The sequence below is a fragment of the Hydra viridissima genome, unplaced genomic scaffold, assembly GCF_058129835.1.
Source record: "Hydra viridissima isolate aposymbiotic clone 2 unplaced genomic scaffold, HvirCarnegie_v1 scaffold_13, whole genome shotgun sequence".
NCBI classification, from domain to species: Eukaryota; Metazoa; Cnidaria; class Hydrozoa; order Anthoathecata; family Hydridae; genus Hydra; species Hydra viridissima.
In genome coordinates this window covers 7737125-7757808 of record NW_028324312.1, presented here as the reverse complement: position 1 = coordinate 7757808, position 20684 = coordinate 7737125, and the positions used below count along the sequence as shown (strand labels likewise).

At 30.9% G+C, this 20684-nt stretch overlaps 6 protein-coding genes across 7 annotated transcripts in view; 5 read left to right on the top strand and 1 right to left on the bottom strand.

Moving 5' to 3' along the window:
* The window catches only part of LOC145194821 (sodium/mannose cotransporter SLC5A10-like), a 297350-nt gene that overhangs the window by 204717 nt on the left and 71949 nt on the right, over positions 1-20684 (top strand). The gene's annotated exons all lie outside the window — the stretch shown is intronic.
* On the top strand, positions 975-1412 carry LOC149880263 (serine/threonine-protein kinase Nek7-like). The gene has a single exon (XM_090070012.1). It carries the CDS (start codon positions 975-977, stop codon positions 1410-1412), a length of 438 nt encoding a protein of 145 aa, XP_089926138.1.
* On the top strand, positions 1058-8879 carry LOC149880262 (uncharacterized). The gene is made up of 4 exons (XM_090070801.1): positions 1058-1517; positions 1759-2557; positions 7567-8166; positions 8419-8879. Exons 1-2 carry the CDS (start codon positions 1506-1508, stop codon positions 1915-1917), a joined length of 171 nt encoding a protein of 56 aa, XP_089926927.1. The 5' UTR covers positions 1058-1505; the 3' UTR covers positions 1918-2557; positions 7567-8166; positions 8419-8879.
* Positions 3134-7135, top strand: LOC145190446 (uncharacterized). Of its 2 annotated transcripts, XM_090071051.1 has the most exons (4): positions 3134-3424; positions 3759-3888; positions 4379-4868; positions 5036-7135. In XM_090071051.1, the coding sequence occupies exon 4, from the start codon at positions 5071-5073 to the stop codon at positions 6427-6429; it is 1359 nt and encodes a 452-aa protein (XP_089927177.1). In that variant the 5' UTR covers positions 3134-3424; positions 3759-3888; positions 4379-4868; positions 5036-5070; the 3' UTR covers positions 6430-7135. The 2 variants fall into 2 exon arrangements, with proteins under 2 accessions (XP_089927177.1, XP_089927178.1); XM_090071052.1 differs by lacking the exon at positions 3134-3424 and having other exon boundaries at positions 3675-3888.
* Positions 10812-16647, top strand: LOC145195117 (B-cell receptor-associated protein 31-like). Its single transcript, XM_090070282.1, has 7 exons — positions 10812-11083; positions 12379-12479; positions 13944-14094; positions 14817-14949; positions 15169-15274; positions 16121-16221; positions 16316-16647. Exons 1-7 carry the CDS (start codon positions 10992-10994, stop codon positions 16358-16360), a joined length of 729 nt encoding a protein of 242 aa, XP_089926408.1. The 5' UTR covers positions 10812-10991; the 3' UTR covers positions 16361-16647.
* On the bottom strand, positions 16561-18818 carry LOC145195116 (uncharacterized). The gene is made up of 3 exons (XM_090070281.1): positions 18331-18818; positions 17432-17572; positions 16561-17253 (listed from the first exon to the last, which is right to left on the bottom strand). The coding sequence occupies exons 1-3, from the start codon at positions 18719-18721 to the stop codon at positions 16994-16996; spliced, it is 792 nt and encodes a 263-aa protein (XP_089926407.1). The 5' UTR covers positions 18722-18818; the 3' UTR covers positions 16561-16993.

Genomic DNA, 20684 nt, shown 5'->3' with positions numbered 1-20684 from the left:
CTCTGAAAAGACAATTTTCTGAAATTCTTTGAAAAGACAGTTCAGACAAATTATTGAAGGAGGTTTTTAGTAGGTGGAAAATGAGTTCTTTGTTCAGACAAAATTCTGTCCGTACAGCCATTTAATCTAGAAAGCACAGATTTCTTGAATGAAGATGTTCACTTCGAATCAAATTTTATTAAATCATACAACCTTAAGTGTTGAACTTTCTCTTTAGAACACAGATTTGACAGGGTGTTTTAAATAATGGCTCAGAATAATTTCTAGAGAGGGATTAGTTGTCTATGAAGTTGTATCTTAGATATCAAATAAAGTTTTTAAAAAGCATACCCAGCAAAACATAGGTAAACAATGTGTTAAAACTTTGTACTCCTGCTATTAAATATAATTGAGGTGAATATTCTAAAGAAAAAACCTAAAGTAATTTTGCATGAGCTCATTTAACCCTTGACTCACCACGTACGACATACGACGTACGACATACATAGATATAGTTATATAAATGTAGTACTTGTAGATATTATTACAAACGATGCAAACCATTGATTTTTATCGCTATATGACACTATAAATATTTTTAATATAGTACTGATGGCTTACATATTAACAAGCCTCTCCTGCACTTTAGTCACAAGTTAGGTGGAGCTAGGTACTCCATTATTTGATAGTGTAGTAAGTTAAAAGGGTGTAATATGCAAACGCAAAGGCAACGTTTGTACTTAAGTATTTCTATAATTTCCTTTTTTATTTTTTATTTATCTACATTAACAACTTGATGTTTTAACAGAGAAATCTATGCAAGCTCGCACTATTTAACACTACGTTTAATTTTTTATATATCACAGATATCTTGCAGTATAAAATATAGGCCTCCAAGATTCACCCACCAAAATCTTAATATGAGGACTTATAGTACTCCAAGTGTAAACAAAAGATAAATACTGTTTCTGTTTTTCTCTTAAGTGTTCAGTGCAATGGGTTATTCCGAGTTTCATATTCATGAGGAAATTGGAAAAGGCAGTTTTGGTAAAGTCTACAGGGCCACTAAAAGAAAAAGTGGAGAACAAGTTGCTATCAAAGCAATTGAAAGTTATGACCCAAATAAAACTGATCATGAGGTCAAAATACTGAAGATGACCAATCATGAGAACATCATCAAGTATTTGGAATCTTTTTACTCTCCGGATGGAAAGTTAATGATTGTTTTTGAATATGCTGATGCTGGATGTTTTGAATCATATAATCATAAACGAGAAGAATACTGCATCTGGAGATGTATTAAGCATATAGCAACGGCATTAAACTATCTGCATACTCTAAAACCACAGCATATTTTACATCGAGACCTCAAACCAGCCAACGTTTTGGGCTTAAATATCTGGAATGAAAAAAAGCAACAAAATGAAGTGTGATGGAAGATTGCTGACTTTGGTGTTGCAAAATTGTTAGATGAAGAGGCTCAAAAAAACTATTACGCTTCATCTCTTTCAGGGACACCAATATACATGGCGCCTGAGGTATTTGTATTTCACAAATAGTTTTTAAGTGCTAAAATCTGCATATTACTTTACAAGTATATAGGCAAAAACAATATCTATTTAAAAACTATATGGTTAAAAAATGAGTTTTAAATGATTTATTAACATACTGACAGCTGTTTCACCCTTTAATTTAAGTAGAGTTTTTTAGGATAAAACGTTTTTAGCAAAGGAGCTTATACAACTTTAAAAAGCAATGAGACTGGTGTATTTTTTACAGGCACTTTGTGAAGTACGGTACACATTTTCTGCAGATGTGTGGAGTTTAGGGGCCGTCATTAGCTTTTGTTGCAATGCAAAACATCTTTTTATGAATATTTCTCAAGTGATAAAATGGAAACTTTCAGATCCTCTTCCAAAAATTATTCCAGAGAACTAAAATGCCTTATTTCCCAGATGCTTAATCCTGATCCCAAAAGTCGACCAACAATTGCAAAGATTTTAGAAGAAGTGCTCACAGACGACAGAATTAAATTGGATTTATAAAGAAGTCGGAAGCAATCTTTACATTTTCATTATTATTTTACGAATGAAAAATATATTTGTATTTTTGTTTATTCATCGGTTTAATTTGATGCCCGCTAAATCATTCAAAATCTTCAAAAAAATAACAAAAATATACTCTCAACTTGCTACCTGACTTACACACGGTTAGTGAACCATTAATTTATTTTCGCCACTATTCATCAAGTTACGTGAGACAAGTGATTTTAAGATTATGATAAATTTCATGGAGCATCAATTAAATATTTTCCTTCCATACTTGAAATATTTATACATGTAATGTTTATATTTATTTTAAAAAATGATTAATTTTTATTAAGACATTTAACAAAATGGCAAAGTGAGAGACATAGCTTTTACATTTTACTAAAATATTTTGTATTCTCATGTGTCGCTATCAAGTAATATTATTTTTGTCAATTTAGCCAAGAAAATATAGACATTTGAGCATTGAACAATTGTAAGCCGTAGGAAATATTGATGTACTTTGGAAAACTTATTTCAGTGAGCACACAGTTATCACGGAAACCAATAGTGCCAACCTAGCTGACCCGAGAACGCCACCTATATGGGGTGATAGCTGACACATTCAGGTATCCTGTGATGCAAATTTTGAAATCAATTAATTACATCCGCAGAAGAAAATTCAGTTTTAATGCAAATATTTTGTGTTTTTTGCCCCTTTTGAGAACTGCGGAAATTCTGCTATAAAATCAGAACCAATCAAGAAAAATCAATGAAAATTTTTCCTCTTATAGACCATTGCCTTAACTATGTTCATGTAAAATTTCAGCCAGTTTCATGCTCTAGTTTATTATTTATAGTCATTTAAAGTTCAAATTTTACCATTTTTCGGTACTTTCGTCACTTATCTTTTCATTTTAGAACACTTAAAATGTGACAATACTAATGGTTTTGTAATATTTGAACTCCTCAGGGTAAGGGCAACAACTTTTGTAAAAATGGTTTTTTTGATTGTCATTATCATTTTCGAACTATGAGGCAAAACGTTTTTCCTGCAAACCAAAGTCTATATATATACGTAGGCCTTAGAAGAGGCTCTGATATAAAAAGACCAATTTTAAATTTCAAGACAAGAAATGTAGTCAGAAACTTTTAAAGAGGTGTATAACTTAAACAATTATCTAAAAAATTAAATTTTTGTATATATTTTTGCTTTGAACGTGTTTTTAAAATATAGTACAAAAACGGATTATTGCTACCACCTTAAATAGTTAGGGATTAGCATGTATTTGTTTTGAAATATCATTTTAAAACCTTTTCTTGCATAGTGCAAACGTTTTTTTATGTGTAATAAGTGCTCCAAAGAAGAATTTTCTTTTGAAAAGAAGAAAAGCATTCATAACATTCTTTAATTCACAGTAAGTATTTTTTTTCCTATTTAATATACTTATATTTGAAAGGCTACCAAAAACAAAATTTTCCCTTTGTAGAAAAGAGACTCCTTTAATTCAAATCAGGGAGTAATTAGAATTAAGCAGTATTGCATTAAACATTTCTCCCTACTAAAGTCTCAAAGACCATTTTTAAAGGATTTTGTTTGAAGCATTCAAACCATCATAGGCAAAAGGTAAAAATGGATTTTTTGATGTCCTATGTTGTGTAGCCAAAATCCCTTACTTATTTTTTTTTGTGTACATGATGTTCAAAAACCTTTTTCTTCTTATAAAATAAGAAACTATTTGCTTTATGTAGATCAGAACTCATCATCAGTAAGTCATTAGAATTCATCAATTGCGGATCTTCAAAATTTATCAATGGAGATTCATTAGGATTCACCAACAGAACATCAGGGTTCATCAATACTTCAACTTTTATCTGTCAGGTACATTTTTTGAGTATTTTTAAAAAGTTCCAATAACCTAAAAGAGATCATTACTTAGTTTTCTTTAGTTAAAGCTTTTTTCTATTTAATAAATGTTGGTTCGTTGGATTTGAGAAAGCTTACTTTTGAAATATAAAAAGAGATAGACATGGTTCATCAAGGTAATTTTAAATGTAGATTTTTTCAATAGATTACAAATTAGAAAGTATGCATACAAATTGCCTGTGACATGAAAGGCTGCATTTGATTGTGTTTTTCATTTCTTTTTATGATTTGTATGGTGCCTTGTATCTAATTTAAACCTTTTGATAATCTGTAAGTAAAAGGCAAAATTAAAAAGTTCTCTAGTGTGCACTCTCTTGTCTTTTCTTTTTTACAGTTATAGGAAATTGTGACAATGCCAACCCATGCCAAAAGTCATGAAGAAAACCGTAAATGTGTGTGCCTGCTCTGCCTCAAAAAAAGTTCTAGGCCACTCACAGCTTTCCAGGCACAACGTATTTGCGAGTTGTACAGCACCAATCTTGATGTTTGTGATTCCCGGGTACCGCAAGGACTCTGCGAATTTTGCAGAACTGCTTTGCGCCGGAAAGAGGAGTGAAAAGAAGTCACACTTCCTTCCTTGTTTGACTTCAGCTCAATACGGTTGAGAGCAGAAACTCGTAGTCAAGTGTGTGATTGTCTCCTTTGTCAGATTGCACGTTCAAAGCTGCAAGATAAACACCCTCTTGAAAAACAAAATGCTGGTGAGAAAGAGCCAAGTGTGAGATGTCATGAGTGCCTCAGTCCACTTGGAAAGGGACTGCCACATCAATGTTCGCAGTTGCAGTTTCGACAAAATCTGCAGTCTTTGGCAGCAAAAGACTCCAAGGCAGCAGAACAGATAGCTTCTCAAGTTATTGCCAACAAGGAATCATCCCCAAGAGGAACAGTCAAACTTGCTAAAGCAGGTGGAGGGCCTCCACTCTCTATTAAACCGGGTAAATATTTTAACTTCATTAAATTTTTACATAGTTTATTAGTTTAAAACTCAGCTCGTTAAAAGGTAACTTGCAGTATGAATTTTTCTCACTTTTCTGAGGTTAGAGCACAATTTCAACACTGAAAATATTAAAAGAAATAAAGCCCATTGCTCTAATGAATTCAGGTCCAAGTGGTGCCAAACCTACATTGAGCACACCAATGTTGACTACTCAGGCTTTGGTGAATGTCCAGTTAAATACTGGGCTATCAAACAACGGATTGAAGAAACTTGTCCGAACTGTGAATCAAACATCTGATGCCAAGATGGTGGAGCCAAACTTTTACATGAATTTTCAGAAAGCCGGCCGAGAATTGCAAGATTTCTTCACCTGCACTGCCTTGAAAATTCAAGATGGAAAGGCAGATTCTGGTACAGTTCGGGTTGTGGCACACTGTAAAGATTTGCCAAGTCTTGTTAATTATGTACTTAAGGCCCGCAAGGTTTCTGGTGGTTATTTTGTCAAGCTAGGCATCGACGGCGGGAAAGGATCCCTTAAGTTTTGTCTCAACATTGTTGAAACTCCGGCAAGGAATGAAGCAAGCCTGTTGGCACAAAAACAACTTCTCACTGAAAGGACTGGCAAAGACACTGGGGTCAAGAGACAGATTCTTGTTGCAGTATCAGAGGATCTTCCAGAAACCCATGACAATATTGAAAAAGTCTGGTCTATGATCAATGCAGGTGGGCTTCAGCTCCTTTTGGCTTGTGACATGAAAGTTGCAAATATTGTTTGTGGTCTGCAAACCCATTCAAGCATGCACCCATGCGCATTTTGTGACATTGATTCAAAAAGTCTTGTCCACACCGGAAACTTGCGAACACTCGGTTCAATCAAATTAAACCTGCAGTCTTTTGAGCGATCAGGTGGGGTTGTTGCCAATGCAAAATCATTCGGCAATGTCATCAGAAAACCGATAATCAGTGCACCTGACACCTCTCTCATTCTAGAAATCATCCCGCCAATGGAGTTGCATCTCCTCTTAGGCATTGTGAACTATTTGTTCAAGATGCTCAAAACTGCATGGTCTGACGCCGATAAGTGGCCTGCTGCACTCCACATTCAACCAAGTCCTTATCATGGGGGTCAGTTTGAGGGCAATGAATGCAGAAAGCTTCTGAAAAATGTGGACGTTCTGCACCAACTGGTTGAGACAAATTCAGTTCATCAAACCTTCAGTATTATTGAAGCATTCAAATGTTTCAACCTGGTTGTGGAAGCTTGCTTTGGTTTCATCCTTCAGCCGGACTTTGATGAAAAAATTGAAGCCTTCAAGAGGAGCTATCTCATGATACCTGGTGCAAGTGTGACTCCCAAAGTTCACACGGTCTTCCACCACATTACGGATTTCATAAGTCGCAAAGGATCCCCCTTGGGACCCTATAGTGAGCAATCAGTTGAAACAGCGCATCAAGATTTTCACCAGCATTGGTCCAGATATAAGAGAGACAAAAATCATCCGGAGTACAAGGAAAAATTGTTGAACTGCTTGATTGATCTGAATAGTAAGCATCTTTAAAGAGTTGTTCACAAAAACTATTTATGAGAAGTTTTCAGAGTTAAATTTTATTTCACTGTTTTGAACAAACACTATTTATACGAAATTTTCAGAGGTAAATTGCTTTCCTTTTATGAAACCTATTGCCATTAGAGTCCTTCATATATGTCATGCTAGAAACTACAATATAGTAGTTATGTGACAGAAATTATCTAAAATATTTTTGAAAATAATGAACTTTGAGGAAGAAATCAAAATTCATATTTATGTTATGTGATAACATCTCTGAAAACAGTTTGAGAGAAAATTGTTTCAAAAGGTTTTTCAGACATTATTTTTGTCTCTGAACAGTTTTTATTTGTAAATAAAGAACTCATGAAGATTCTGTAGCTTATTTATTTTGTCTGCAGTTAGGTTATGTCATCAAGCATTAAATAGAAAAAGCTTCTCCATTATTTTGAAATGAAAATAAGAGAAAAAGGTGGTGGGGAGTAAAATATCATTAAATCTACACTAACTTCAGCTAATTATTTACAGAATGCTTATTTTTAAAGTTTCTGACTACATTTCTTGTCTTGAAATTTAAAATTGGTCTTTTTATATCAGAGCCTCTTCTAAGGCCTACGTATATATATAGACTTTGGTTTGCAGGAAAAACGTTTTGCCTCATAGTTCGAAAATGATAATGACAATCAAAAAAACCATTTTTACAAAAGTTGTTGCCCTTACCCTGAGGAGTTCAAATATTACAAAACCATTAGTATTGTCACATTTTAAGTGTTCTAAAATGAAAAGATAAGTGACGAAAGTACCGAAAAATGGTAAAATTTGAACTTTAAATGACTATAAATAATAAACTAGAGCATGAAACTGGCTGAAATTTTACATGAACATAGTTAAGGCAATGGTCTATAAGAGGAAAAATTTTCATTGATTTTTCTTGATTGGTTCTGATTTTATAGCAGAATTTCCGCAGTTCTCAAAAGGGGCAAAAAACACAAAATATTTGCATTAAAACTGAATTTTCTTCCGCGGATGTAATTAATTGATTTCAAAATTTGCATCACAGGATACCTGAATGTGTCAGCTATCACCCCATATAGGTGGCGTTCTCGGGTCAGCTAGGTTGGCACTATTGGTTTCCGTGGTAACTGTGAGCAAAGTGACATAAAAATACTTTGAAAAAACATTTTAAACCTAAAATGCTAAAAATGGCTAAAATGCTTTTTTTTGTGTGCTGAATTGTATAAAGTATCAGTTTTTTTTATTACTTAAAAAATCTCACAGTTTGACCTCAACTGTATTTATAAATGGGATAATGTACAATTAAAAAAAATGATGCTACCTAAAAGAGTACAAAACTTAGCTGATACTAAACTTTTGCTTTAGTTAAATATTTTATGTAACTTGACACATCATGATTTTTAATTACAAACTCAACGCATATTTAACAATAACTATAGGTTAATTTCATGTAAAAGTAGAACAGCCATTCCACTTACCCTCTAAGATTTCCATTAAACTTTAACCAGCGGTACATATCAACAAAACATGAAAAAATCCAAAATTTGAGCTTTCAACTCCAAATGGTTCAAAAGTTATGATGTTTTGAAATTTAGCCTAAAATGCCATATTTTTGTCCACGTCTGCCAAGATGGATTCTATAACATCGCCTTTTTTTGAATAATTCAAATTCTATTCGAAAAAAATAGCTGAAATCCAAATATTCAGAGTAAATTACAGAAATAAAGTTTGACAGTCGTTTTTTGATTTTAAAATGGCGAAGACAAATTTTTCTGCTTTTTTACCATGGCTTACACTTTCACAAATTCCTGGAGTTGCACAACTCTCATGGGCTTGAACTTTTTTCAAATAAAAAAAGAGATGTTAAACTACCTTAATATAAAAAATGGTTTTAATATTTTGAATCATTATAAAGATATGCTATTTTGAACTTTAGACTGAAAATGTCATTTTTTCGGTTCATGTTCTTCATTATGGATATTTTAGAGGATGTTACAAGTTTAAAAAAAGATTTTGTTTTTATTGAGATATTCTTGTCTAAATATAGTTATGTGAAATCAGTTGTGATATATCAAACCTATAAATTATTTTAGTTTTTCTTGCATTACGTTTCGAAAATTGCTAGAACGTTATGGAATTAATAATTTTAATAGTTGTTCCAAAAATAGTTGTAAATATGTGTTAATAGTAGATATTGTCTGATATAAAAGAAGGAGAAAATTTGTAAAAATAGGTTTTTGTTTGAAGAGAATATTGTTGTCATCTCATCGATGTGTTGCGAGAAAACTATAGTTTTTAAATAATTACTGAGTCGTGTTTGAATGTTCGTTTTCTTAATTATGGCAAACAGTCGACAGTGCTCGATTGGAATTCAACTAGGAAGTAAATGTCATCTGATAACCTACACAACCCGTTGCTTGGAATTGAATACTTTGTAGACCTTCCTGATTGATGATAGAAAAATATTAATGTGGAGGACTGAGCTATTAATAATCAATGTCAAAAGGGAAAAAGCTTTATCCGCAATCCAGATATAGATTAACATCAGGTGAAAAATCAGAAGTAAACGAGATGAAGATTGAAGATGATATAGAGAAAGAAATTATGCTAGAGTCAACAACATCATTGCTTAACAGTACATTGTGTGAACTTGAAGTTTCTCCAGTAAAATTCAAACAAATCCTCTTACAAACCCTTATTTGGAAAGAGATAGTTAAAACAAGTTGAAGAAGCAATTGCTAGGAAAATTGCAACTATTCTGAATGTCACTGATTCTGATCTTGCTGCACCAGATGAGATTGAAGTTCCAAAGGAGGTTCAAACCAAAGCTGACGATCTACCTTGTTGATTGCATGAAAGAAAAACTTTTCTAACAAAAAAAGGTTTCTAACAGATGACAGCAACTTCAAATTTTGACATTAACCCCAAATTCTTGGTCTGTAAGAAAAGCAGCAAAAGAGTTTTCAATTTCCAAAAGCGAAATTTAGAAGGCAAAGTTGTAACATGAGCAAAAAGGTAACATAGAATACCCTGATATGGTTAAACGACATTGAATAAGCCAGGATATTTTAGAACTTGTAAAACCTTTTTCCGTTAGGATGAGTATTCAAGGCAAACGTCTGGTCAAAAAGAATACATTAGTAAAGGACAAAATAAACACATTTGTGTAACCTAAAGGAAGTCTATGCAGCGTATATGATAAAGTACCCAGACTACAAAATCAGATTTTCCAAATTTTTCAGTCTTTAGCCTAAATGGTACATCCTTGTTGGCCTAAAAGGTATACTTTCTGTGTGTATGTGTATATGTGTGTGTGTGTGTGCGTGCGTGTGTACAATACACAAAAATGTGAAACTGATAGATTTTTCTAGATATAAATGTGAATTTTTAAAAAGCGTAGAAATTTGTTTTGACAATTTTAAAGTTAAACAATGATTATCAAAATTTTGAATTAGGTTATTTTCCTTTTATCTTTGGGTTCACTACCCTCAAATAGGTAAGGTTCTAATTTTCAGCAGCTTATTTTTATTAGAATTTGAATTATTCAAAAAAAGGTGATGATATAAAATCCATTAAGGCAGACGTGGACAAAAAACATCCCATTTAAGGCTAAATTTCAAAACATCATAGCTTATGAACCATTTGGAGTCGGGAGCTTAAGTTTTGCATTTTTTCGTGTTTCATTGATAGGTACCACTGGCTAAAGTTTAATGAAAATCTGAGGGGGTGGGTGGAAAGTTTTAGCTTTTGTCCCACTTTCACATGGAATTACCCTGCTATAAAATTCGATGGGAGAGATGAAAAGTTTTAATTTGAACAGCTCTGTAACATTTTGGTTCAATAATATAGCGCTACTTACGAGCCAACAAGCTGATCAACAGCTCAATGTGGAAACTTTGGTTGCGAGTTAGTTACGTCACTAAAGTCGAAATCAGTACTTTAAATTTTTAACAAAAAAAAACAAAAAAACATTGATTTGATGATAATCAAAACGTAGCATTTAAATTCAATTCAAGTTGAACACAACGTTTTCTACCTGAACTTTATATCTAAGTTGACTGAAGCTTGAGTAAATACTGAAAACTTTTGCCGGACTATAAAAAAAAGAAAATAATGATCAATGGAAGAACTTTCAAAACTCACGAAGGCAAGCCTAAGACCACCTTAAAGCAGTGGTTTGTAGCTTTTCAAAACTTAAAAGATGTCTCAACCAATAATGGATTTCTATTCCAAGCGCTTGAGAATTTTTGCTTGTTTTGGTTTTGGGAATTTTCTCATCACTCCCTAAAATCTTTATTTTTGTCAGCGACACGGGACAACCTTATCGATTCTCTCCTTTAACGAGAATCGATACGCTTTACAGTCAACACGTCGAAAGGCTTTTGTGCTCGAACAGTCGCCTTATTATTGGTATTATCTTCCTATTAAAATAATATTCTATGTATGACCATGCCATTGAAATAAAAGTTCAAAGTATTATGACCGTATCGAAAGTTGCGATGATTGAGTTTAAATACCCTAAGTATCAATTTTAATAACCAAAGAGCAAGTTGTAAAAAATGTCGTTGGAGTGGTTGTCTGCCGCAGCTTTTCTCTACACCGAGATTGGATTAGGAGTGCTATTTTGTCTGGGCTTTATATCAAATGCGAGGTAAATCAAATTGAAAAGTTTTTCTAAGTTTTTTACCTTTTTTTATCAATCATGAAAAATTACCAATAATATTGTGATCAGGGTAAGCATTTCCCATTTCAGTTGTATTTAATTTTAGTAAAATGTGTGTTCGTCAGTTTTATATGATAATAATTTACTCAATGAGTTCAGTTGAGGAATCTGTTATCTGAAGACATCTAGTATGCATTAAGTGCCAAGTATTATAGTAATATACTTTACACCTCAAAGTACCAAGATTTCTTTTTTAAATTTATAGAGTTATTAAAAAATAAAAGAAATTGGGGAAAAATTACCAAGAGTAATATTCTTTATTTGACTTTTCAATGCAGAGTACTTTTAAAGCCAAAATTAACTGCTTAGATAAAGAAAGTGAAGTCAAGTTAAAATCTTGGTTATTAGATTTTTATTGTAACTTATTATTTATCATTTTATTTAAATAGGTAAGAAACTTTGCATATAGTTAGTAACTTAAGTACATTCTTATTAAACTCTTAATATCAATTTTAATAATTAGAGAGATGAAAAATGGGTGGGGGTGAGTAAGGGCTCTGAATGAAATGCATTTATAAATTTGATCAATTCTATAACAGAAACCAAAAGCTATTCTTAAGGAAATATTCTAGGGATGTTATTTTTTAACTTCCAGAACTTTTTATCTTCTTTGTAAAATTTAAAAAAAAAAAAAAAAAAAAAGTGGTACGAAATAACTTAAAGAGGGAGAAAAAATCTGCTTGACAACTCTTTTGAATATTTCCTAAAAATTGGGTGAGTTCTCAAATATAATTGCTGTCAATTGTATCCTGTTTAAGTTTTGCTTGAACATCCACTGAGGTTACCACTAATAAAATGCATACTCTTAGTTAATTAAATAAAGAAAATATCTCTCAGTGAAATGTTGTGTAACTTGTCAGCAAGTTAGCCAATGTTTATCTTACAATGCTTATAGATTTGGAAGAATAAGGGTATCTGTATATACTGGTGTATAAGTAATAAGTTAAGTAATAAGTTAAGTAAAAAGAAATTAATTCCTTATTGATGATTTCTTACTTTTAATTGAAAAAAGTCATTAAACTTTTTATTACCAATGTATAATTCAATATGTATTTTCCACAGATCAACATTTTTGACTTTTTAAATTCATAAGGAATATTTTTGACCCATTCTAAAAGAATTTTATTATCAACTTACGTACTAATATATATGGTAAATATTTTTATTTATGAAGAAAAAAAGCAATGATTTTTTTAGTATTACTGGATAATCTTTTGTTTTAGATGGCAAAGAGTATTCAATTCTCGTCTTTTGGCAATAATGAAACAATATGGGAACTTTTATTTTAGTGCATTCGTTCTAATAATGTTTGTTCTGTTTCTTGGTAAGTGCAATGAGTCATTCTTATTTAAATAACTAATGTGTGTGTTTGAATGTAACAACAGAATATTTTACTGTGATAATAATTCAGCTCTTTCCTTGTTTTCTTTTTTCTTTTTCTTTTTTTTTTTTTTTTTTCTTCTTTCTTATAAAAACACAAAATATAGAAAGACACAGGTGATGGATGCTAACACATCCATTAACTGTCTTTCTATATTTTGTATACAACTCTTAAAGCATATATATAGTGTGTGCTAAAGTTCTGTGGTATTACTCTGTTATGTTTAACATCATTTGTGAAGAAATTACTACTTTATATCAATAGGTCTCTGTAAAGTTCAAATTTTCTAACAGAAGATTTTTAAAATGTTTCTTACCTTGGTAGATAAAAGTACTGAATTGTTAAAAAAGGAAATTAACTTAAAAAGATATTCAAAGTCACTTGACTTAATACAAGTTTTTACTCTCCCCTTTCAAAATTATCATTAAGTACCTACACCTGTTGAACAGTTCTTAGGGTTGTACTTAAATTGTATCGAGTGTCCCATGATGAGGGATCTTTAAAAATATCAATAGAGGTTCCAAGAATCTGAAAGATGTGCATTTTATTTTGGGAAAGGAAGTTTTAGTTTAAATGATTTACAGTCCCTGGTGTAAGACAGTCTTCATTATTGCCTAATTAGTTGTATTTGGCACAGCCTGATTGAAAAATGCAAGTCTGACTAATGTCTTGCTTAGGAAACAAAAATGTCTTGAAAAACTTGTGATGGCTGCTGTTATAAACTACACCTTAACATATACTAAAATAATCAAAGTGTAGATGTATGCTCCCTTTTTCCTCTTGTAAGCCATAATATTTAATACCAAGCATTGATATTTTGAAACTGTAAACAGCTCTAGCCATCCATCTTGCATGATATGCCATCTCTGTTTTTTTAAATTTCACTATAACTCCATTTTATTAGTTATTTATTTAGGCTTATTCTCCCTCTCTAAATTGTGGAGTGGCTGATGCTGATATCTGTTAGGTGCTTTTCTAAGTCTTACCTCTAGATGTTTATCTGAACATTTTTAACCATAATAGCTTTTGACGTTTTTCAAACTTTTTTACAACATTTTCCTCTTGATGAATTGTTATTTTAGCCTTTGCTCAAAACACAGTCTCCTCTCTTATAACATGTCTGCAATAATGTTTACCATGTATTTCATGCTGCTCTGGTCCTATTAACCAAATGCTATTTTTGTTCCTTAATGTTGTAACAGTCAAACAAAGTGTTTAACTTGCTTTTGCTACTCCTAAAAAATCTAAAATTTCCAGTTTTATTTAAGCAAAACTGGTTTGTTATTTAATTCATTCATTTCCAATATTTAATTTATATTAATTAATGTTAAATATAATTTTTATTAAACTCTTTCCTTATTTTAAAATTTCTTTGAAATTATTTTTAAAAATGTTTACTTTTTTTAGATTCCCTCTATAACTTGAGAAAGTATTCCAAGTTGGATGGATCTAGCGTTGATTTAAGAAATAATCCACAAGCTGAAATTCAAGCACATATGAAGTTGTTTCGAGCTCAGCGTAACATTTACATATCTGGTTTTTCACTGTTTATGTTAATGTAAGTTGTTCAACAAAACTTTTTTTTAATCAATAAAAGTACTATTCATTTTAATCATTCAATTCAATGAAAAAATGATGTTCATTTTAATCAATTAGGTTCATTAAAAATGATATTCAGGTAAAAATTTTGCAGTTAAAAAAAGTTCACTTAATCTTTTCATTGTGTCAAGCAACAGGAGGATTTAAACAAATGATAATTTTTATTTAAAAAGCAATGATTAACTCCTTGACTTTTCTATTAAGTGAACTTAGAACTTTGAAAGAAGAACCTAGTTAACATTTTAAGTAGTTAGTCAATGAAAAGCTGAAAATGTATTTAATGCAGGCCCTTAAAGAAATTTCAGAAAGCTGTGAGAAGTCCTAGACGTGTTCATAAATTGTTAAAAAACAAGTGATGTTAAAAAATTGTGTATTTGCCTTTCTATTTTTTAAAGTAAATAAAAAAGGTTCCATTCATGAATTAATTAAATAATTAAATCTTTGAAAGTTAAGTTATCAAAAGTTCACATTCTGTTCATTGACATCATGCTAGTTCTTTATACTTTTTTTTAAATAAACGCCCTGGTTTATAGAATTGTGTTTCCTATTTTATTGCTTTGTGTAAGCACTAAGTTTAATTTGTAACCAAATTTTTTTTTTTTTTATTGACTTTTTTTTTATTGAAATTTTCATGCGAGAACTGCCAATATTGCTTCTATATCTAAAATATACTTCTAATAGCATATTAAGACGATTGGCCACACTTATATCTCGACTGGCAACAATAGAAGCATCTTGTGAAGCAGCAATAAAGCAAGCGAAAGGAGCTTCAGATCAAGCAGATAAGTTGTTACAAGAGAACCAACAATTGAAGGTTTGTTTTTAATGGCAAAAAAAAGTGTTGGAAAAAATGATAATGATAACAAATTTATTAGAATCTTAAAAGAAATTAAATATTTCTCGAAAAGTTTATTTTGTTGAAGCTTGAGGAGTTGATTCATATAGAGTGCTTTAAGAATGTTTGCATATGTAACTGTTGGTAGATTATGTAGTTCTGTCATGTAGTTCTTTGATTTTTTTTTTCATTACATAGAAAGTAAACCGAGTTCAGGCAGCTGAATCTACAAGTTATGATGAAATAGAAGAACTGAAACAACAAAATGCGAAGTTGAAGACAGAGTTGAGTGAAAAGAATATCGGTATTAAAAAAAATAATAGTGGTTGTTTATTAAGTTTTTTAGTTTCCCCACAAATCACAAATAATCATACTTAATCACAAATACTTGTGATGATTCTCTTTTAACAGGACTTGTAAAGTTTAGGAAATAAGATCTTCAGTCATGTAACAATCTTTAAATAATCAAAAGAAAACATGTAAAAGAAAAAAGTACTCAGGAAAATAGGAGAAAATCTTGATTTGTAACAATATTTTTCATGTTAATTTATATTTTTTATATGCAAAATTTAAAAATTCTAAAAATGCATAATTTAATGATTGTAGAATAACAATTAAGGATATTTTGTTTAAATAAATTTATTTATTTATTTTAATATTTAGCATAAATAATGTTATAAGTTGGAACACAAGAAATTTAAGTAGTATTTTAAAAAGTTTGTTTATTGAAAATATTTATAACATATTTTTATAATTTTTATTGCATGTTAAATTTTTTTAAAATTTGCTTTTATTATATATTTATTTGAAGATTTTCAAAATTGGAAGATGAAGGTTTGTCATTAAGAGTTTATCTGAAAATTTTTATTTTTGAAGAATATTAATAAATTTTGCTTCAACTTTTGCAAACCACCTTAGCAACTGTTTAGTTTTTGGGGCTTACATGATAGGCATTTTGGTAGAAGTTTCCACCAAAAAATTTGTAATTCTTGTTAAAAAACGACAAACTTGTTTACATTACCACTTAGTGATACCGAAATCCCTAAAAAAAATTTATTATAAAAAATAAAATGTTTTCTTTTATTAAGTTTTAGGCGAATTAGAAAGCATCAATTTATTCTTAATATATATATATTTTTTAATTTGACAGAGTTGAAAAGATTGGAAAATGATTTGAGAGCTATGAAAAGTCAGTCTGAGGGGCTTCATAAAGAATATGATCGGCTGTTGGAGGAACGAAGTACTCTAGAGGTAGGATTATTTTTAAAGAAAATACGTTAAAAATTTAAGCAAAAATATTTATGCGTGTTTTTAGATTAGTATTTTTTTTTTTTAAATTTTATAGAAGAAATTGGAAAGTAGTAATGGGGAAGATAAAAAAGACAGATAAGCTGTTACAAACGACCAGGCATTTTAGAATAAAATTAATTTATTTTTCCTCTTTGACATATTTGAAGTTTGGTTTTTTTCTAAATGCACAATGAGCTGGGTCTTGTTTTTGCCAAACTCAGTAAATTTAAAAAAATAATTCCCTTATTTTTGTATTTTTTATTGGTTTACAAAATCTTAAAATTTTAAAATCTTGATAGCTTTTTTTTTTTGAGTTTAAAATAAAGCTTTTTGAGTTTGATATCAGTTACAATAATATAATAAAAAAAGCCTATTTTAAAATGGAAATTATTGAATTTATTCGTGTTTCTCAAAAAACCTTTTTTTTTCCCCCCGTAACTTTTTAACTTTTCTTTTTAACTCCGCTAAAAGTTTATAATTAATTTAACATTTTGCTGTCTGCCACCACAAGTTCAATTATCGTAAAACTCACCAAACGTGTTTATAAAAACATCAACTTGTTGATATATTTTTTCATGAAGTTTAAAAGAATTCATTACTTTTTATCGAGGTTCCAAAAATGAATTGGAAGTTATTTAGCGCGTGTACTAAAGCACCAAAATGATTTTACTCTATCACAATGAAATGTAATTGGTAGCATCTCTCAAAACTGCCGTTTAAATCAGGTGATCATTTACAGCGTCACTTTCGCTACTCTTTCTTTTTCTTTTTTCAATACATCTCTCCAAAAATTTATTCCTGAAATCTGTCCTGCTACACATGAAGAACTCTCTAAGATTGCACCTGCACATGTGTAATTGTAGCCTGGGCCTATTTGATGATAAGAAATTAAATATCCAAACGCATCGTGTACTGCAGAATGATAAGCCATTGGTCCGTCATCATCAAAAAGCAGGTCATGCACAAAACCACTGTCACCAGGACCTACTCGACCTAATTGTTAAAAATATATGACGTTACTAGTTAAATCTCTGTCCATAAAGCTAATATGAGTTCCTCAAAAGCTTCGAAAAAAAGTTAGGCCACCACTGTTTTACAAGTTAAAGTCAAGAAAAACCGAACTCACTTTCTTGATTAAAAATTTTTGGGCTGCATTTTGAATTAAAATTACCTGCAACGGGACACAATAGTACTCCAAATACAGGATCAAGTGGACCGTAATCTTCACCAACAAAGTCAGATATAACTTTACCAGCGAGGAGTTGTTGCCGGGTTCCCCAATAATTTGAGTGAGTTAAACGCTCAGAGGGGGCTAAAAATTAATAAAGAAGGATCTAATCGAGTTAACTGAAAACTCCATGTCACTTCCACTTTAATTGATCAATTTGTGATAACAAAAATTTCTCTATTTTATCTATAATAATAACTAATAATAACACACAATAATGATAGTAAATAGTAATAATAACAATAATATTAATAATAATAAATATAATTATAATAATGCTTTTCCGATAGGCTATAAAAAATGCTTCTCCGCTATAATTGACTATTGCCGTTTGGTTTTTCGGTTTTTAATGAATAAAAAACAACTTCTATTCCAGTCTTTTAAGATAAACCGAATTTGAAAAAGTTTATTAAAATAAAACATTTCATGTTTTAAAAACAGCAAAGTTTTTGGTGAGAAAAGATTATTTTCTGCTTATATTTGTTATTTAAAAATTTTTATGAATAAGTTTAACGATTTTATTAGATTAACAATTTTGCGCAATACATGGAAGGGCTGAAACAACATAATATAAGATATGCAAGGTATCGCTTCTTTTTTTTTTTTGAACCTTAAAACATTAAACAGATAAATTATCTTAAATTCCAATTACTTCTAATAACTGGTATAGAAGTTTACTTCTTATTTGTTACTAGTTGTTAAAAATCAAAAACCAAGCAGCAACGCTAACAAAATATAAAATAGGCACGATCATTAATTGTAATTTATGCGTGACATTTTCAAGAAATTTAAACAGTCAGCCCTCTATGACAATAATTTAAAATCAGAAATGTTGGTCTTACAGCCTCTCTTTCGGTAAATCTCTAAGAACTTTTTGATGTCAGTGACGAACCTCTGTGTACTTATTAACCCTCTCATTTCTAACAAGCCTTGCATAAAATAAATAAACTCTTCTTCATGACCTGTTATTTCCATATTGTTTCCAAAAGATCGCAAGAATGCATCGGTTGATTGCAGAAAATAGGCTAATGTAAATCCATCTTCATAAAGAACAAGATTGCTCGAACAAATAAAATCTTTTTCTGCTTCTTGTTGTCCAAATATGCATAAGTTTATCAGACTTTTGCAGTAGTTTATAATTTGTTTATTTCTCGGTTTTACATCAAGGATCGATTTAGATTTATTCGAGGTATTTTCGTCACTCCTAACAATGCTGTCTCTTCTGGCATACATTTCTTTAAAAGCAAACAGGTTTTGTTATACTTAAACACAACATTCTGTTTGTTAATCTGCAATAGAGAAACACATCAGGTTGAAATCAACGCTTAACATTGCGAAACATTTGTTATAATAAATCCTAAAAGGAGAAGAAAAACATCTGTTACTCATTTGTATTGTTTTTATTCGTTCTATTTTAAAATTTAGTTAAAGAAAAAAATGAGAAAATAGTATTGTAGGAGGTCAATTTTCTTCGTAGAAATGCATTCGAAGAATTCTTTTGTCAAATGGAGAGCTTTTTGTCTACGCTTTATAAGTTAGATCTTTCTTGAATTCATCAGAGAAAATTTGACTTAATGAATTTCACCTTTAAAAAAGATGTTTAAATACTGGAATTATTTGATTCCGGCATTTTTTCTATTTGTCTTTTTAAAGTTAAACGACGCTCTCGAAGCATTTTAAGCCTTGCGTTTACACGTTTTATCAATCGATAAAAGAAAAGCGATAAACGAGGTAAAAGTGTAAGCAACTTTCTTTTCTCATGGTGAGAATCTTGTCTTTTGTACCAGAAAAACGTGATTTCTTGGGGGATTTTTATTTTTATTGCTTATTTCGAAGAAAACTGCTGCTAAAAGTCATTGATTGCTTATCAAAACCTCTGGTGAACATCTTTATCTGAAAGAGAGTGGTGTTAACAATTCTAAATTGATAATTAGTTTGAAAATCAAAGACCACCAAATGCTACCAAAAATGTTTGAAGATACAGAATTCCATGCATTATTGGATGAGAGCGATGCACAAACTCTACAATAATTTATGATGATTATTTTTATTTCACATTCGTTCGCAATAGGTGGGAAAAATAAAAAAGAGAGGAAACAGCAATAAAAACTCTAGCAGTTGACTAATTCTTTTTTAAGATAGTTTGGTGAAAATAATATATAATCAATAAAGTTTCGTGTAAATATTATAAAATCTATATAATCTATATCTAAGATACGACACTTTTTTGCTTCTGACGAACCGCTACGAAGGACGTTTTACCTGGTACCTGGTTTTACCTCTTTTAGGATTTTCTTTAAACAAGTTAAAGTTTAGATTATAAATAAAAAGAGTTGTGATATATTAGGTGTGTAAATGACATTGCTGCATTGTGCCACCTTGTTCCCTAGCGTACCACTACGTTCCGCATTCCGCTTTATATACCCTCATCCACACTAGTTACCGATCTATTTTTCACTAGTCACCAATGCTCTTATACTTTTACTTTGGGACTAATTCACTTAGTCATATGATATTTATTTGCGCATATTAAAAAGCGTGGTTAGGGCTAATTTTTAAACCATACAAAAATTTATTACTGTATATTAAAACTAGTCCTCAACTCTCTGAAATGCATGCTAGGACTAATTGTTAAACCATAGTAAAATTGGATACTTCAGACAGTTTACAATTGGTAATAAGTCAAACTTTTCATTGTTTATAATATCTCTCAAGTATGTCAACCAACTTCAGGAACTTGCTTGTATTGTTTCTGTCAAATCCTACGCCTTGGTATCCTCAAAATATGATGTAATTTGAGTGTAATCACTTCTCAAACAAAGGCTATACGGTAAGTAAATGCACTTTTGGCCATATGCTAAGCAGAAGCACAAGTTTCACCCTATGTAAGCTTCATTTTCTTTTTTTATTAAATTTTATCCGGCGCTACTCGACTAACCCCCCCCCCCCCCCCCCCACACACACACACACACACACACACACACACACCTCGCCAAAATCATAATCAATATCATGATTGATTATATTACAAAATTATACGACAAATCCCTAATATTCGACATCTTGAGTAAACCAACTTTACGGTTGATTTTGTTCTCAAAAGCTAAATATTGCCAGCCTGGTTTTTATTAAGCAATAGAAAAGATGATCTTTTATTGAATATTAAAAATGGAATTCCTTCATGTTCTTAACAAAA

Coding starts and splice junctions, on each gene's coding strand:
- LOC145190446 (XM_090071051.1), top strand. CDS start 5,071: ATGTTGACTACTCAGGCTTTGGTGAATGTCCAGTTAAATACTGGGCTA.
- LOC149880263 (XM_090070012.1), top strand. CDS start 975: ATGGGTTATTCCGAGTTTCATATTCATGAGGAAATTGGAAAAGGCAGT.
- LOC145195117 (XM_090070282.1), top strand. CDS start 10,992: ATGTCGTTGGAGTGGTTGTCTGCCGCAGCTTTTCTCTACACCGAGATT. Junction 11,084..12,378: donor GGCTTTATATCAAATGCGAG/GTAAATCAAATT, acceptor CTTTTGTTTTAG/ATGGCAAAGAGTATTCAATT. Junction 12,480..13,943: donor AATGTTTGTTCTGTTTCTTG/GTAAGTGCAATG, acceptor TACTTTTTTTAG/ATTCCCTCTATAACTTGAGA.
- LOC145195116 (XM_090070281.1), bottom strand. CDS start 18,721: ATGTATGCCAGAAGAGACAGCATTGTTAGGAGTGACGAAAATACCTCG. Junction 17,573..18,330: donor GATTTACCGAAAGAGAGGCT/GTAAGACCAACA, acceptor ATTAATTTTTAG/CCCCCTCTGAGCGTTTAACT. Junction 17,254..17,431: donor ACTATTGTGTCCCGTTGCAG/GTAATTTTAATT, acceptor TTTAACAATTAG/GTCGAGTAGGTCCTGGTGAC.